Genomic DNA, 13,744 nt, shown 5'->3' on the forward strand with positions numbered 1-13,744 from the left:
ATATGAACAGACTCAACACGACCTCGGTATCATTGGCTGTGACGCCAACAGTAGTGACGACCTTATTTGCACACGTAGGTGAAGCTCAGTGGCGCCGGATTTGGCTCCGAGGACAGTTTCGATACATTGCGCTATGTCGTGTTGATTTGTGTGATTGCTAACTCTTACTTCTTTGGAGCTTGTAGTACCTTAACAAAAAGAGCTTGAAAGAACACCCGACCACGCATCTGTCGTACGATGAGGGATTGCATCTAATTCGGTCGTTCCTCGATTACGCCTCCCACCACACCGTTGAAGAGATCCAGGGATTCACGGGTCAATGGGTTCCGCATCCGCAATGGGTCAAGCTTGAGACTGTTACAATTCCCGACGAGCACCTCGGCCGAGCAGCAGAATTGATCGAGGAAGAGCTGGGACCCGATGGCATCCGTCAAGTTGGCGGCAGGAAGTGGTGGCACTGGCGAGGGCCGAAAGGCCCCATGGAGGCCGAGTGGATTGAGATGCGATCAGACGCTAATGAGCGGAAGAAGAACAACGAACCGCTGCGTCGTGTTATGCTCTACGTGCATGGAGGCGCTTATTACTTCGGGAGCGTCGACGAGCACCGATATCAGATGCAACGCCACGCGAGAAAGCTAAAGGCTAGAGTCCTTGCCCCGCGTTACAGGCTGTCTCCTCAATATCCATTCCCGTGTGGCCTTCAGGATTGTATAGCGACTTACCTGTATCTCCTGTCGATCCAAGACCCCACCACGATCATACTGGCTGGAGACTCGGCAGGTGGAGGCATGGTTTTGACTATGCTATGCCTTATTCGAGATCAAGGCATTCCGCTGCCCGCTGGAGGCATCCTCATTAGTCCATGGGGTGATTTGACTCACTCATTCCCCAGTGTTGCTGGTGATGCGCCGCTAGACTACATACCGCAATCGGGCTTCCACCATAAGCCATCGAAGGCTTGGCCACCACCAAACGATGACGACGAGAAGATGATTAGAGCGGAGGTAGAAAAGCGAAAGAAGAGCAATACAAAGAAGAATGCGCCGCCTACCGCTGAGCTAGAGCAGAAACAGCAGGCTCCCGTGGCCCCGCTGAGCGATGGAGATGTTAATGTTCAAATTGACAGCGGCGGTATCCATACTGAGACGGAAAAGTTTCTGACTGTTACAATTGATGGAGAACTGGTGACTATGAAGGACCAGATTCAGGTGGGTTTGGCTACTTGAGTAACGGTGATGGGATGAATATTTGTCTAACGATGTGCTAGATGTATACCAAAAATTCACTTCTGGCACATCCGTTGGTGAGCCCCGTCATGCAACCGACGCTGGGCGGGCTACCGCCTCTGCTGATTACGGTTGGTGGCGGCGAGATCCTCCGTGATGAGCAGATCTATCTGGCTCATAAGTGTGCTAACCCGGCAAAATATGCACCCGCGGACGAGGTCTTGACGGAGCGTGGAAGAGAGTTACTTGCCAGATACAAGCCTACCTATGTACAGCTTCAAGTATGGGACGACCTGTGCCACGTTGCCCCGACCCTGAGCTTTACTAGCCCTGCCAAGTACATGTATAGATCAATTGCGCAGTTCGGTGCTTGGGCCTTGGCACGTGCACAGAACAGAGACATTGAGATTATGGATGACGATGACATATCCGTTATTACTAGCTCTGGCTCTGATACGGAAGCTGGGCGAGACGAATCAGAAGGGAGCCAAGAAAGGCAGCTAAAGAATGATACGATGCCTGCTGAAGTTGGAAGGGCAGGAGACCCCCTCCCGCCGTTTAAGAACCACATGATTCGGCAGCGGATAGCTCGCAATGGCACCATTTTGCCTCTCCCTCTCGAAGAAGAGCTCCCCGGCTGTACAATGAAGCCTAGCGAGATTGGAGTTATCAAACAAGGCCCCGTTAGAAAGTGGCTAGAAACTAAACACCAGTACGATAACAGATATGCCAGTGCAAAAGCCAAAGTACACAAAAAGCTCATCAAAGAGATGATTGCTGGATATAAAGACTTTGGCGTCGATGAAAATCCGCCTCCAAGTGCCTTGGCGGGACGAATACCTAAAGATGCTGAGCTGCCTACAGGCAAGAGAAGGAAGAGCTTTGGTTTGGCGATATGGTCGCTTTGGGGATCAAAACACGACGAGCAGACAGTGGAAAGAGAGCAGAGAGCCAACCATGAGCCTGAGATGGTAGCTGTTACTCCCAATGAGACCAATGGCGCGTCGCATTCTGAGAAACCGGGACATAGCCGAAGACCCTCTCGTCAACGGATTGTACGGGATGAGCATCAAACCAGCAATGAAGAGGTCAACGAGGAAACTCCCGTAGCGCAGTTGATCGCTAAGCGCCGAGAGCAGGAGGCTTCTCATGATGGCCTTCTCAGCCCGGAATACTCCCCCCGAGACTGGCGTGGCTGGCAAGAGACCATTCCTTGACGGGATTGCTTTGCCGTTCAGCATAAAGAATGATGCGGAAACGGCGAGCATGATTACACTGAACTCCGCAATGACTCCTGGCTCGCGAGCTATGAGCCCAGAGCCAGGAATGGAATTTGCTAGCATCGGCCCAAAAGGGGACTTTGTCGATGAGAAATCTCCAGCTACAGCTAATGGATTGGTTGGCGAGAATGAAAATGAGAAGGCTGAGGTGCAGCGTCCTGGAATGGAGACTTTTGTTACGGCGCCAGAAGACTTACCGCAAGTCAAGATAGAGATGTGAGTTTTAGAAGAGATGGGCATTTGATAATTCAGCAAGAGTTGGAAAGACTAGAGAGGAAGGAAAAGAGAGCAAGCAAGCATGTGACTAGCGATACCAATCCACGTATATAGTGGCGCCTTTATTTAATTTGAAATTGAAATTTTTACTTCTTTTTGTATTGCGTGTGTAGATACTGCGGCTATTTGCACGATATCCGTCATGCTATCCTCCTTTTCCCTTCTTTTGTTTCTATCCAACTTCATCATACATGGTAGTGATACAATGTTCGCAGGGGTTTTATATACAACTCTAGCAGAATACCCTTGACTTCTGCTATCGGTTTTGTTCGTAGAGCCCAAAAAAGGGTGCATTTATACGTGCGTTCTTCGTTTGTAGATGTGGTGGGGGGTATTTTGATTCATGAGGGGTGATTTCGAGTTTTAGTCGACGCCATTGTATCGCTTCCATTGCTCGACGTAAAAGTAAGGATCTTGAGGACCTTTGGCCAGACCCTTGTAGTCACCTGGCTCGGATCGCACTTCTCGGCTCACGAAGGGAGTGAGCTACACAAATTTAGTGTCAGCTGCTTTTTCTTTGGCTCATTCTTCTTCTTTTCCATATGTGAAGCTCGTTTTGTATGTGGCAAGGATCGGGCAATCGTACCTTGGACTCGCTGAGGTTCTGGGGAACGACATAGGTGCGGACCTTGCTCCATTCAATGATATAGCCACCGTACTTTGTGTGTCGACCCATGGCTCCAGTTCGATTTCCCTTGTAGAAGCCGCGGCCAACATCCTTGGTTGTGAGCTTGAGGTGGCGGTATTTACCAACGCCGAGGATTTGTGTGGGTCTCATGGTTGCAGAATCCGTTTATCACAGGAAATTAGAATCGAAAGGGAAAGTTCAATTTGCGCCGCTCGGCGGGCTTTTGCTCGGCAATCGTGGCTTGGAAAGAATGGGCGTAGATGTTTGCTATGGTGGTTTGCGCATCGAATTTTTGGAGATGCGCTTTTCGGTACCCGGCGTTCTTCCGACGCCCGCCGGAGACTTGGCACAGCTAAAAGTGTCCCGCAATTGCTGTAGCATTATCGCCCACAGCGCGGAGAGCTGGCGAACATCATCTTCTGTGCTTATGAGCTAGCGTCCATTTCGGTGAAGAGCCACAAAGCCAAAATGCACCTTTGTTTGACGATTTAGCTGCTCATATCGAAACTCGACATCTTGAGGATCCTGGCATTTTTGCTGGAGAATCGCTGCGAATATCCTCCGTCTTGAGAGAAGCTGGCAAAGTGGGCTGCGTTGCGCTATAACGGAGGGGCAGCTTGATGCCAACACTGCTTCGCCAGCTCTAGCAAGAGACCTGAGCAGCTGCGCATCTGGATGCGAAGCTCCTTTACGCGAAAGTAAACGCCTGGCTTATGTATTCTCGACGCCGAGCCAATCATCATGGATGGCTACCCCTTGGGAAGCCTCGATCATAATGTGCCGCTTATCGTGGTGTCGGGGCTGAATTCAGATCCGCCAGAGCAACCTCCCAAGGCCAATGGCCCGGGAATCCTCCTTCGATCCGATCTGCCACCTCTAGAGAGCAGAGAGGCGAACTTTCTGCAGTCATATTTTCAAGAGGTGGACGAACGCGGAACGTCATGGACTGCAATCACGAGGGACGAGCCCTTTAGGGTTCGCATCAAGACCGTCGGTAGGGTATGACGAATCCGAGTCAAAGCGAATGAGGTTGCGCAGCGCGGTTCTGATTGAATATAGTCCTACGTACTTCCATCTCGACGAGCCCGGCTGCCTGAAACGATCGAACCGATGAACACGGCCCCGATACTGCACTCGCCTTTCTCGCCCCTCAGCCCTTCGTCAGCTCTATACCCAGACGGGCTGATTAATGCGCAATGGATCAAGAAGCACCAGGAAGCGATCCCTAGCATATTCGTGTGCTTCCAAACACTGATCAGCGACCCTAATATTGCTACGCTGGGAGACAACAAGCTAAAGGGAGATCTTAATCACATAAGGGCGACCTTGGTGGAATCAGGTTATAAAACGCGCTTAGTTGTGATAATCCTGGGCGATGAAGATGCCAGAAAACTGACTGCTGATATCATACAAGATCGGCTGGAGAATATTCGAAGGGGAACTGGCTTAGATCCCAAATCAATCTTCTACGTTACGCCTCAGGAGTCGCCGTCAGATTTGAAGAGGGTGATGGATAGTGTCCTCTCCTTGCTGTACACCACGTCCGTTGAGTATTACCGAGACCTTGGGAGGCATGCTAGGAAGAAAAGATCCCGAGGAATCGTTCCCCAGCCAACAGTGCCGCCAACTTCTGGAACGTCGCAAACGTTATCGCTATCCGACTGGAATTTTCGCTATGATTTCAAGTTGGCCATCTTTGCTGAATTCCGCCAAGAGATTGACGCGGCAATCCGATCTTTTGAGCAGGCATACGAGATTTTGCTAGGTCAAGATGTTCTTGATATTATCCCCAGTTGGAGCCCTCGCTGGAACGAGGCACGGCTTTTGGCAGACATTATCTCAATCCGCTGTTTGCGAATGCACCTATGGATGGGACAAACGAGCATGGCGGTCAGGAGATGGCAGGCTCATCGTGACCGCATCAGCGAATTTGTTGATGCCCGAGGAAGGGGTACAAACAACTATGGCTGGCAAGCTTGGGAAGCCCGGTGGGCAATGATGATGGCTGTTCTAATTGAGAAGACTGAGGTTCCTGGCCTGGGGCCGTCGACTATGACCATCTTTCTTCAACCAGAAAAAAACCTTCTTGGAGAGCGATTACACCCGTGGGAACTATTGCACCATACTGGTTATTGGTATCGAATTGCTGCGCGCCATCTCGGAGCTCGCAAAGCATTGGCCCATAGAATCCCCGACGATGATAGAGGAGCGCCAGACGCTTCGCCCGCGTCGATGGTGGCGAGCAAAGCATACCGTTATGATACATATATGTGCCCTCCGCCCCATGAAGAGTATCCATTGAACGGAAAGGGAGTCAATCATGCACAACTAATAATAGACTGTCTCCTCAACGCGAGGGGTCAATTTCAAGCCAGAAAGCAGCACCGAATCGCGGCAGAAATATCTTTGGAGTGTGCAAGGGAGATGGCCACAATTGGGTCATGGAATCAAGTACTTGGAATGCTCAGACCTCTTTGGGAAGACAAATCTTTTCGCTCCGAATGGTGGCTCGACATCTCTGAAGAAATCCTATGGCTTGTGAGACGAGCAGCGGCGGAGACTGGGCGGGCGGACGTTGTGATCGCTACTGATTGGGAACTAATGGATAAACGTAGGTGGCATATCCATGGTTTTCACACTTTCGTGCCCTGATACTGACTTTGATATTTAGGCTTTAGACGAAGAGAAAACTGGCATTATGATCTGAGCAAATCTCTAGATGGAGTAACCTTGGACTCGAAGCCATCTATTAGTATATCTGACGATTTGGCTTCATCATTCTTATCAGCATCGTTTGTTTTTCGCGCCAAAGAGGGCCGGGCTGGCGAAACGTGCTTGGCCCAGCTGTCTCTCAACTCTGAAGCGCTTAGTGGAGCCGCTCCAGTTACTTTATCTTCGATTCGAGTTGAATTTGAAGGACACCTCAAACCTATCACGCTCGTGCATGACTCAGCCCTGCAGATGAATTCTGCGGAGGGACCTATATCCTTGGCGGCTGTGCCATTAACCGAACAGCTTGGAAGCGATGAAAAGAAGGCCCAAGATGGAAGCGAAACCGAAGCCGAAGAAGGAAATCAAGATGAAGGTGAAGATAAGGAAGAGGATGCAGATGAAGACAAGAAGGATGAGAAAGAAGATCGACTGACTGGTAGATGCGATCTAACACTGAGGCCGGGCCACCGACAAGTGTTTGAGATGAACATACCTCTACGAGAGCCAGGAGAGGCGTCGGCATCTACGCTAATCTTGTCTTATAAAGCCGATACCTTTGAACTGGATTATAAGCTATCATTGTCAGAATTGGGTAAAGTCTCGGGATGGTTCGCTCAAGGCTCGGCGAAACCACGATTGTCCAGACCTAACGGACATATTCTACATATACAGCCACGACCTCCTAAAATGAAGCTGAGGTTGATAGAGCCCCTCGAGCAGTACTATGCAAATGAGCCGATTGCATTGCGGATTGGCCTGTATAATGAAGAAGACGATTCTGCCAACGTGAAGTTGGACATTCGGATCATTGGAAAGGGAATTCCTCGGTTCCAAGTGCAAGCTGGAGAGCACAAGCGAGAGGTGGATGCTACTGAGGAAGAGTCTCAAGTTACGGACCTTACTCTTGGCCATATAGCCAGTTCCTCCTCGTTGGAGGCGTCAATTCGCCTTGAACCTGCACTAGCGCCTACGGTATACGAGTTGCAGATCCGAGCAGATTATCATTTGGAGTCAGACGCTGCAACACCGATTGTTCAGGTGTTGCCTATTCACCTCAATATCGTGAATGCGTTTGAAGCCAATTACGACTTGATGCCGCGACTCCATCCGGATTCCTGGCCGAGCCTTTTCGACTACGAAGATGTACAAGACGTGTCCGAAGGCGATGCTGTCCCGGCCAAGGGGCTCACGCAGCAATGGTGTCTTGTTTGCCACTATGCATCGTTCGCAACCGAAGATTTAGACGTATTAGGTCTCGACATGCAGGTTGCGTCGGTGACGCCTGGCGGACGGTGCCGTGTTGTAAGCAAGCCCGAATTCTCCGCAGATGGCATGATTGTGGCCCCCAAGACGATGTATGAAGCTCGGTTCGATCTGGTAGCAGAAAAGGTCACGCTGGACGACAAGCATCCAGTCGCAATAGATTTGGCACTCGTGGTCCGCTGGCGACGAAGGCGATCTATGGATGGGGAGACTGGCCCAGTTAACGTCACGACGATGATAGTTGGGCAGTACATGGTGCTTGGGACGGAACCTAGAGTGCTGGCGTCGGTGCTTCACAGCTCACAGGAGAAGACAGGCTTGGTGCGGCTCGACGTTACGATTGAAAACCCATCCAGCCATTTCTTGACATTTGGTTTGGCGATGGAACCAAGTGATGCATTTGCTTTCTCCGGATCCAAACAGACGACCATGCACCTGCTACCGATGTCGAGGCGCACCCAGACTTACCGCCTGATGCCACTTGTACGAGGCGTGTATGTACGGCCAGGCTTGGTGGTAAGAGACAAGTACTTCCAGAAGGTGCTTAGAGTTATACCGACAGAGGGGATGAAGATTGACAAAGATGGCTTGCTGGTTTGGATCCCTCCGCTGCAAGAAGCTGAAGAGAAGTCAAACTAGGGACTCGGGGGAATGGGTACCCGAGGAATACGTAAATAAGCATGATACTATTTGGTTCATCTAGACTTTGATAGAGGGATATCATTTTACATTTTCTGCCTTTAATTTCCTGATACTATCTAATGCGCTTGAATTGATAGGCCACGGAGTAGCCGTGACGCAGCGCAGACGTGGCGGGATTGGATCTAACGCAGAGAATGGGACGATATACTACAGTAGCATGGCATTGTCCGTACGTGCGCTTGTTGCATGCAGCTCAGCTGCTCCTTTACAAAAGCCGTGAATCTAGGGGTGTTGTTAGGTTGCGGAGTTAGTTGCGCCGTGTCTCATTCATATTGAGTTACAGTTGCGGATTTTGCCGGGCCTCGCTGTGGAGGCAACCCCGAGAACAACCAGAAAGAAACAAAGAAGAACGCGCCTGAGCCCTTTTTGTAGCTTCAAGGGATTCGATCGTACTATGGATGAAGTTGGGCTAAGCTTCTCGGGATTGGGAATAAGTGGGAATTGAACCCACTCGGCCCCCTGACTTGCGTGAGTTCGCCACGAAAGCTTATGTTGTATACGAAGTACGAGTACGTGTATTTTTTTGGAGCGTGTATAGAGAAGGATGAAATCTATGAGGCCGGATCTTATCTGATGATGGCCCTATGTATTCTCTTGCACCCTTTGACGTCTTGATGACTTACTTGATGCCTAACAAGCAAACCCGAGAGCCTCACAGAATGACTATATTAAAATTTACATGTCCTTACTCGTATTGGCAGTAACAAGTGCCATTAACAGTTAAGCCTCTTCTTCTTCAGACTGCCTCATATGAGCAACTAACCAATATGATAAATAGCTGCTCCCACAAAAATCCTACCAAAAGCTCCCCCTCGGACATCGGACATCCCTCAAGCCCGCCATATTACCCGCAACTGGCTCGTCCACTAAACCGCATCAGGGTGGTCATCGCCTTTTGAGTCATACCCGTTTTTTGCTCTGTAGCTCGACTCATCGTCTCATGCAGGATCTGTCCTCTGGGGAACAACTACCGGCTGTCTATTGGCTCCCTTGATTTATTTTATTTTATTTCATCTTATTTTTCTAAAGTCCACTTTGTTTCTTTTTCTTTGTTTTTGGCGCTAAATACAATACGTGGGCGGAGCAGTCCCGGTGTTAGTCAAAGGGCTTTAAGCTCGGGCTTCTTAATCTAATCTCCGCGTAAAGCATTGGTGATCTTGTGCCTGGGTAGTTCTGTATGGAAAGTCTAGATTCCTGTTATTTTTGTAAGCTGGCTGGCTGTGCCATGGTCCATTAGCCGCCGCTAGAGAGCCAGGGAGCGAAGCAATCGCGAAGGGCGAGTTTCGCCACGCAATGTGGAGTTTTCGCTCTAGTTGATGCCAGGCTGTAAACTCGATGGTTGGCGGCAGCGGGCTTTCGTGCAATCGAAGTATTTATAATAAAGACCCTTAATTTGGCCGCCTTGATGCAATATGCGGTACGTGATTAGGAATACATGTTGGTGAATGCCGAAACCTTGCATGTGAGCCTGTTGAGTGGTATGATGGATCGACTTCGGTTAGATACTACGCGATAGGTAGGTGAGCAAGATATAAGGCTGAAAAGGTGTACCACATTTGTTGCCCCTTTGAATATTATTCCTTTCACGGTCTTTAAGCCTATTTCTTTAGTTTCTTTCTCATATCGTCTTAGTCGGAAACAAGGTCCGAAAGAAAAAGGGGGGAAAACAACGAAAAAAAGAAACTAAACGCTGCGGAAAAGGCAGCCAACTCGCGACGCTAGTACGTAAAACCTGGTGCATTAATGGCCGATTTCAATTTCTTTTTTGTGACTAGATCCATCGCTGGGTCCGGCTGATATCGAGACGGCCAACTTTAATTATATATAATGAACTAACAAATAGAACAAGGCGCCTCTGTTCCTCTCTCTTCTTCCTTTCTTCGTTGAAGCTCTTCAACGCCACAACTGGGAGGCACAAGACGAGGAACAAAAAATGTCTTCCACACCAACGCCCCGTCTGTCATCGGACAAGACTGAGCGTGACTCGATACCGCCGCCCCTGAGTCGTGACCATGACAATGAAAAGGAACTCGCCGTGGCTGGCGCCGACGAGACGAACAAGGACGGCGGAATGCTGGAAGAGGTCACCAAGACCGATACGGTGGTGACGAGTGCCACGGCAAACTATCCCAAGGGCGTGAAGCTGGTTTCCATCATTGTCGCGCTGTGTATGGCGATTTTCCTGGTTGCGTTGGACCAGACGATTATCGCCCCTGCGCTGGGCACGATCACGGCACGATTCCAGAGTGTAAAGGATATTGTGAGTCTTTGACAAATCTCCATGATGTTTTGGGTTGATAGAAAGAAATGAGACATCTGATTCAACTAACTGTCAATCCCCAGGGATGGTACGGATCGAGTTATTTACTCACGGCGACTGCCTTGCAGCCAATGTACGGTGCTCTCTACAAGTACTTCAACGTAAAGTGGTGTTATCTCGCCGCCATCTTCATCTTCGAGGTTGGAAGTCTGCTCTCGGCCGTGGCGCCGTCATCAAAGGCGCTAATTGTGGGGCGAGCCGTTGCGGGAGTACGTTTCCCTATTCGCTTTATGATTTCAAGCTGTTTGGAATTTGAATGCTGACTGGTGTTAGGTTGGAACGGCTGGCTTATTCTCTGGATCCATTGTCATCATCTCTCTCTCAAGTATGTTGCTTTGAAGCTTGAAACACAACCAGCAGTTTGCTAATTGCTGTGACAGTGCCCCTCGAAAAGCGTCCCATTGCCTTTGGCCTCATCGGTGGTATGTGGGGAATCGCTTCCGTCGCTGGTCCTCTCCTCGGCGGTGCCTTCACTGAGAAAGTCTCCTGGAGATGGTGCTTCTACATCAACCTCCCCATCGGCGGCCTCGCCATGTTCATCGTCGTCCTCCTGCTGCACGTCAACCGTAACTCGGACGACACTCTGGGCATGACCATTGTGGAGCGCATCCTCGAAATCGATCTCCTCGGCACGGCCATCTTCATCCCCGCCATTGTGTGCCTCATCCTGGCCCTGCAGTGGGGTGGCGCAGAGTATGCGTGGAGCGATTCCAAGATTATTGGCCTGTTCGTTGGCTTTGGCCTCATGATCCTCGTCTTCGTTGGTATCCAGTTCTGGAAGGGAGACAAGGGAACATTGCCGCCGCGAATGTTCAAGGATCGCAACGTTCTTGCTGCCATGATGTTCAGCCTCTTCTTCGGCGCTGGCTTCTTTCCCCTCATCTTTTATCTTTGTGAGTGGGCATTCAATTTCAGTTGTCCCAGACTGAGCCTTTTTGCTAACTGTGCAAACAGCCATCTACTTCCAAGCCATCCAGGGTGTTAGTGCCGTCACAGCTGGTATTAAGATCTTGCCTCTCCTCCTTTCCAGCGTCTTCATGTCCGTCGTTACTGGCGGCCTCATCCCCGTCATTGGCTACTACAACTACCTCATCCTCCCATCCACGATCCTGTACACCATCGGCTGCGGTATGATTACGACTTTCGCCGTCCACACCCCGCTGAAGGAGTGGTTCGGATACCAAGTCCTCGCCGGCTTGGGCATCGGAGCTGGATTCCAGACCAGCGTCTTGGTTGTGCAGACGGTCCTGCCCCAGGAATGGGTTCCCGTCGGCACTGCTTGCGTACAGTTTTTCCAAATCCTGGGAGGCGCAGTATTTGTCGCCGTTGCCCAGACGCTCTTCCAAAACGGACTCATCGACCAGCTTGCCAAGGACAACACTGGCATCGACCCTCAGCTTTTCATTAACAGCGGTGCTTCTGAGATCAAATCTGTCCTTGCAGGCATCGGTCGCCTGGACGCCCTGGAGACTGTTCTTGAGGCGTACAATCTTGGTTTGCGTCATACTTACTATATTTCCGTGGCATGTGCCGCACTTGCATTTGTTTGTAGTCTCTTCTTTGAGTGGAGATCGGTGAAGAAGGGTGCCAACGGCAGGAAGCCTGAGATTTCCGTGGGTATGGCATAGACTGGGAGGCCAAGTCACCACTCCACTCTTGCTTGAATTTTCGTTTTCGAGCCTTGTATTTTAATCATACCCACATCGTCTTGGACATTTATGGCGTTGGTGCAGTGCATATTGCGAATTGCATAGCGTATATCGGCTTTGGAAATAGATCCCTTGGCATAATCTAATAGAAGAATGCAAAAGAATTTTCAGTAACAATGTATTACTGCGTATCGTGTATTACTGCGTATCGTCGGGAGGTTGGTCCCATGATAGTCGGCTTGCCCTCTTTCTCGTGACTGCTCCCGAATCTCGCCCGACGAAATGAAGCACCCAGTCCTTGACGAGCCTCGTCTTTTCCTGCTGGGGATGCTTCGCCGCGGCTCGTTGGGCGAGATCTCTGCTCTGATAATACCCGCCTCCTTCGCTTCGCCAGAGGAGGTTGACCCGAGTAAGATTCTTGCGCAGACTTTGGCCATAGACCTTGCCTCGGAAGACGTGTAGCGCCACGTTCTCCATCAGAACGACGTCCTGCCGCCTCAACTTGCTGATTTGACCGGTCGTAGCCTGATCGTTGGAGAGCCAAAAGGTTACGCCAAAGCCTGACTTGGTGTCATCGCCAACAAGGATCTCGACTAGCGACAGAGTGGTGCCCCAACGCGTCGTGACGGTCCGAGGCTGGGCTATGGATATGACGGCGACGATCAAGTTGAGCGTCACAGTCTGGGGGCTCAGAGCGAGAATCCGACGAGCGGAGGGAATATCTTCCAAGTCTGACAAATGTAATGGTTTGGGCGGTGTCAGGGGATTCGTAACATCTTGCAAGGAGATGTTGTCTGTATCATTTGTCATGAATGAGGTCGTTGTGGCATCCTCGGTATTCTCCATGCTGAAACTGCCAATCTGACTGGACGGCATGAGAGTGTGAGCCGCCAGCGACTCTTCGCAGAACTGCGCAAGTATGGCTCCTCCATCTCCGCCGCTGTTGAAAGATTGAGTCTCATCTGCAGAGAGGGCATCGGCTGTGGTGAAGAAGTCGCGATGGCCTTGAAAAGAGCCGCTCAAGATGCTGTGATTCTGGCTCAGTCCTGTGTGGAGGGGCCGACGGTTCAATGGCACAGACCTCCAAACGGCGTGTGTTGGTGGCTGAGATGTAGTTTCAATGTCTAAAGCTAGGTCTGTGTGTTGCTGTTTGCTGTCAAGACGCCCAAAGAACTGTTGGAATGTCTCATCGAAGCTTTCTAGAGTGCAGGACTCGAGATTCACCGAGAGTGGAGATGGAGCCCCGGCGAAGAGAATGACGCGTGGAATTGGTGTTGATGCCGGTGCTGGCATCTTTATTTATAGAGACTGAGCTAGTCTTGACGATGATTGTGCATATACATGTACAAAGCAGGCATGAAGTTGAGTCTTGATCTCAGCCGCAGTTGCACAAGCAACTTTTGCCGTGACACGGTGCGCAGGCTGTTTGTCAACGCCGATCGCTGATACATGCGACTCGAGCTATCCCCTAGATTTGACGCCTGTGAGGATATGAACCAGGTCAATCTATGTGCGGTCGGTATTGCTGGTACTGGTGAAGGATCTTGATACCTCGCTTTACTGAAGTGTTGGCAACGTTGAAAGAGCAAAGCTAGAAGTCGAGTCAATATTAATTACCACCTATAGGGAGAGTACAGTATATCTATAGTGCGTTCACTGTATTTACATGTTGCGATTGCAGTCCTTTA

General features: G+C 50.3%; 6 protein-coding genes across 6 annotated transcripts; 4 read left to right on the forward strand and 2 right to left on the reverse strand.

Annotated features, from left to right (window-relative positions):
• Positions 1 to 2: 2 nt before the first annotated feature.
• Positions 3 to 2,443, forward strand: TrAtP1_008848 (uncharacterized protein; the record flags this gene model as incomplete). The annotated part of the gene is made up of 3 exons (XM_014087061.2): positions 3 to 74; positions 186 to 1,208; positions 1,268 to 2,443. 3 exons carry the CDS (start codon positions 3 to 5, stop codon positions 2,441 to 2,443), a joined length of 2,271 nt encoding a protein of 756 aa, XP_013942536.2.
• A 70-nt stretch (positions 2,444 to 2,513) lies between these two features.
• TrAtP1_008849 (uncharacterized protein) lies at positions 2,514 to 2,726 on the forward strand (the record flags this gene model as incomplete). The annotated part of the gene is made up of 1 exon (XM_066114069.1): positions 2,514 to 2,726. The coding sequence occupies one exon, from the start codon at positions 2,514 to 2,516 to the stop codon at positions 2,724 to 2,726; it is 213 nt and encodes a 70-aa protein (XP_065970162.1).
• Positions 2,727 to 2,844: 118 nt separating this feature from the next.
• TrAtP1_008850 (mitochondrial 54S ribosomal protein mL41) lies at positions 2,845 to 3,705 on the reverse strand. The gene is made up of 2 exons (XM_014086459.2): positions 3,369 to 3,705; positions 2,845 to 3,268 (listed from the first exon to the last, which is right to left on the reverse strand). The coding sequence occupies exons 1-2, from the start codon at positions 3,558 to 3,560 to the stop codon at positions 3,146 to 3,148; spliced, it is 315 nt and encodes a 104-aa protein (XP_013941934.1). The 5' UTR covers positions 3,561 to 3,705; the 3' UTR covers positions 2,845 to 3,145.
• Positions 3,706 to 3,812: 107 nt separating this feature from the next.
• Positions 3,813 to 8,673, forward strand: TrAtP1_008851 (uncharacterized protein). Its single transcript, XM_066114070.1, has 3 exons — positions 3,813 to 4,409; positions 4,470 to 6,021; positions 6,082 to 8,673. The coding sequence occupies exons 1-3, from the start codon at positions 4,152 to 4,154 to the stop codon at positions 8,022 to 8,024; spliced, it is 3,753 nt and encodes a 1,250-aa protein (XP_065970163.1). The 5' UTR covers positions 3,813 to 4,151; the 3' UTR covers positions 8,025 to 8,673.
• Positions 8,674 to 9,398: 725 nt separating this feature from the next.
• TrAtP1_008852 (uncharacterized protein) lies at positions 9,399 to 13,676 on the forward strand. The gene is made up of 6 exons (XM_066114071.1): positions 9,399 to 9,808; positions 9,937 to 10,347; positions 10,431 to 10,616; positions 10,681 to 10,732; positions 10,788 to 11,300; positions 11,362 to 13,676. Exons 2-6 carry the CDS (start codon positions 10,021 to 10,023, stop codon positions 12,033 to 12,035), a joined length of 1,752 nt encoding a protein of 583 aa, XP_065970164.1. The 5' UTR covers positions 9,399 to 9,808; positions 9,937 to 10,020; the 3' UTR covers positions 12,036 to 13,676.
• Positions 12,255 to 13,349, reverse strand: TrAtP1_008853 (uncharacterized protein; the record flags this gene model as incomplete). Its single annotated transcript, XM_014086338.2, has 1 exon — positions 12,255 to 13,349. The coding sequence occupies one exon, from the start codon at positions 13,347 to 13,349 to the stop codon at positions 12,255 to 12,257; it is 1,095 nt and encodes a 364-aa protein (XP_013941813.2).
• Positions 13,677 to 13,744: the final 68 nt, after the last annotated feature.

This window comes from Trichoderma atroviride, chromosome 4, assembly GCF_020647795.1.
Source record: "Trichoderma atroviride chromosome 4, complete sequence".
Classification (NCBI taxonomy): domain Eukaryota; kingdom Fungi; phylum Ascomycota; class Sordariomycetes; order Hypocreales; family Hypocreaceae; genus Trichoderma; species Trichoderma atroviride.

Excerpts from the sequence above, each read along its gene's own strand:
- TrAtP1_008850 (XM_014086459.2), bottom strand. The coding sequence starts at position 3,560 with ATGAGACCCACACAAATCCTCGGCGTTGGTAAATACCGCCACCTCAAG. Across the intron at positions 3,269-3,368 it reads AGAACCTCAGCGAGTCCAAG|CTCACTCCCTTCGTGAGCCG; the intron begins GTACGATTGCCC and ends AAATTTGTGTAG.
- TrAtP1_008851 (XM_066114070.1), top strand. The coding sequence starts at position 4,152 with ATGGATGGCTACCCCTTGGGAAGCCTCGATCATAATGTGCCGCTTATC. Across the intron at positions 4,410-4,469 it reads GCATCAAGACCGTCGGTAGG|TCCTACGTACTTCCATCTCG; the intron begins GTATGACGAATC and ends GATTGAATATAG. Across the intron at positions 6,022-6,081 it reads TTGGGAACTAATGGATAAAC|GCTTTAGACGAAGAGAAAAC; the intron begins GTAGGTGGCATA and ends TTTGATATTTAG.
- TrAtP1_008852 (XM_066114071.1), top strand. The coding sequence starts at position 10,021 with ATGTCTTCCACACCAACGCCCCGTCTGTCATCGGACAAGACTGAGCGT. Across the intron at positions 10,348-10,430 it reads TCCAGAGTGTAAAGGATATT|GGATGGTACGGATCGAGTTA; the intron begins GTGAGTCTTTGA and ends GTCAATCCCCAG. Across the intron at positions 10,733-10,787 it reads TGTCATCATCTCTCTCTCAA|TGCCCCTCGAAAAGCGTCCC; the intron begins GTATGTTGCTTT and ends TTGCTGTGACAG.